Genomic DNA, 2,500 nt, shown 5'->3' with positions numbered 1-2,500 from the left:
TCAGACCGAGCTGTCTGATTTCTTCTACACGACTCAAAAGCTGCCAGATAGAGCTGATCCTGGATAGCAAAAAATGATCTGGATCATTCTGGGTCTCGATTAAAAGTTTTGAAATACTGGGCCCAGAATGATCATTTCTGATGTAGTATCAGTGGTCAGAGGCAATTTAGTTCCACCCACATAATATGCTGGATTTGCAATTGCTGGTTTGCACATTTTCACATTTGCACATTTGCACATTCCATGGAGTGAGAGAGTTACGGTGTAGAACCACCCACAGGTCTTTTGAAAGACTAGGGTGGTTGTTTTTGGATTTTACTGGAGAGAGACAGGGGGAGACGGAAAGAGAGGGGGGAGACAGAGAGAGAGGGAGAGGAAATTAAGAGGAGAGGGGAGAGAATACAGAGTGGGAAAGGGGAGGCAGTGCCAGAGTGGAAAGAGAGGTGAGTGTGTGTGGAAAGAGATAGACAGAAAGAAAGAAATTGAGAAAAAGAAATTGAAAGAGAGAGAGTGAGGAAGATACCCTGGAGAGTGAAAGAGAGAGAGAGAGAGAGAGAGAGAGAGAGAGAAGGAGAGAGAGAGAGTGGAAGAGAGAGCTTAATAGTGTGTGACGTGGAGTTCCAGCTGGTCTGTGTATTAGGGAGTAGATTGTAGAAGAATTCTGCTCCTCACTGAAGGGGGAACGGAATACAACGAATGCAAGGACGTTTCAAACATGAAATGGATGGCTGTGCTCACACTGCTTCTGTCTCCTCACCTGCCTGCCTCCCTCAATATCTCAACAGTACGTACAGTATGTCTCCTCCACAGCTGAGTAGTTGAACTCCACATACATCTTTTATCCTATCCTGAGAGAGGTGGAATATGTTTTTCTTTAGTCATTGATGTTTAGTCTAACTTTTGACATCTTCTAAATCATGCTTCATCTGAGCTTATTCACAAATTCAAGTTTATCTCAGCATATAGTTGGTGTCGTCATTTAGTTCATTGGAAATTAGTTCCGAAATCAAGTCAGAAAGTTGTTTTGATCCCTGTATTCAAACCTATTGGCTTAATGAAACGGTGGATGCCTTTAACGGTATCATGTCTAGGGCTCTATACAGTGTAGGTCCGGTAATGGTTAAAAAGAGGTCATGTGAGAAAACATCTCCATGGTGAAACAACTCTGTTAAAGAGCTTAAGAGAAGGTGCAGGTTGGCGGAAAGGCAGTGGAGAAAAAGCAAATGACAGGTTCACTGTGGCATTTATAAGGAAGCAATAGCTGACTACAATAAGGGAGCACGCGCAGCAAGAAAAACACATTTCTCTAAGATGATTAGTGTTGGCAACGCTAGAATATTGTTTTCAACTATTAACCAGCTGCTAAATCCTGCCCCCTTCTACTGACTTTCTCTCACAAGCCTCTGCTTCGAAATGTGAGGAGTTTGCCAAATTCTTCAATGATAAAATCATAACCATTAGGCGTGGGAATATTGACACTGGTGACCCTTATAATAAAATGTGTAATAACCATGTGACAATGGATAAATTCACGAGCATTTCTGCAGCAGAACTGTACAGAACTGTAGCTGAGAGCAAATCGTCCACCTCTCGTTTTGACCCTGTCCCCACTGCATTCTTTAGTACGAAAGGTGCTACATAAATAAAAGCTTATTATTATTATTATTATTATTATTATTATTGGGTATAACGCTCTTGTACAGTGTGTTTACACTCCTCTCCTTGGGTTCTACTGTGACCTCATGCCATTTGGTTGAGACGATGCTGCACACCTGTGTTGTGTTTACTCTGTCAGTGTCAATTAGTATTGTGTATTGTGTGTGTAGATGGGTGACAAGCAGTCAGGTCCTCTCTCCATATTTACAGTTACAGTATGCTTTCACGGTTAGCTGATTCTAGATCTGTACGGGGCCAATGTGCAAGTCCACCCCTCTCTGTGTTTGTCTCTGTATCGTAAGGACACCCGAGGCGGCGTTACTCTGAACGAATCGGAGACGCTTGGTGAAGAATTTTCTGAATCCTTTGTGAAGACCCATAAGCTCCTGAGAGGGGGTCGGTTTCGGGAGGGGTGCACCGTCCCCTGTGACATCACTGCCAAGCTGCTACGAGATGAGAAACACTCGGTCTGTGGTGAGTGGTCTTTATCTTCACAAACAGTTTTAAAGATGGTGGAAAATTGTGCTGTGTATCAGCTCACCTGCAGCAGCCTCGCATCAAGATGTGTGTGTGTGTGTGTGTGTGTGTGTGTGTGTGTGTGTGTGTGTGTGTGTGTGTGTGTGTGTGTGTGCATGGTGTGTGTGTAGGTCACCTGCAGCAATCTCTGGTGGCGTATGGGAGGAGTACCAGAAAGCTGATCAGAGATGTGATGGAGGAGCAGCACAGAGCCTTGGAGTTCCTAAGCAGCCAGGTTCACACACACACACACACACACACACACACACACACACACACACACACACACACGTATCTTTCTCTCTCTTAACGTGAGTGTTCGTAAGCC

The 2,500-nt window shown here is 44.2% G+C and overlaps 1 protein-coding gene across 1 annotated transcript in view; it reads left to right on the top strand.

Annotated features, from left to right (window-relative positions):
• Positions 1 to 532: 532 nt before the first annotated feature.
• The window catches only part of angptl5 (angiopoietin-like 5), a gene marked incomplete at its 3' end in the record, with an annotated part of 4,245 nt that continues 2,277 nt past the window's right edge, over positions 533 to 2,500 (top strand). The window contains exons 1-3 of the mRNA XM_083689386.1: positions 533 to 784; positions 1,959 to 2,130; positions 2,304 to 2,407. Of these exons, the coding sequence (XP_083545512.1) occupies positions 716 to 784; positions 1,959 to 2,130; positions 2,304 to 2,407 (345 nt within the window). The 5' untranslated portion in view covers positions 533 to 715. The remainder of the gene's footprint in view (positions 785 to 1,958; positions 2,131 to 2,303; positions 2,408 to 2,500) is intronic.

This window comes from Argentina silus (genome assembly GCF_951799395.1).
Source record: "Argentina silus genome assembly, chromosome: 2".
Lineage (NCBI taxonomy): Eukaryota > Metazoa > Chordata > Actinopteri > Argentiniformes > Argentinidae > Argentina > Argentina silus.
The sequence above is the reverse complement of the archived record's forward strand: the minus strand, read 5'-3'. Positions and strand labels throughout refer to the sequence as shown.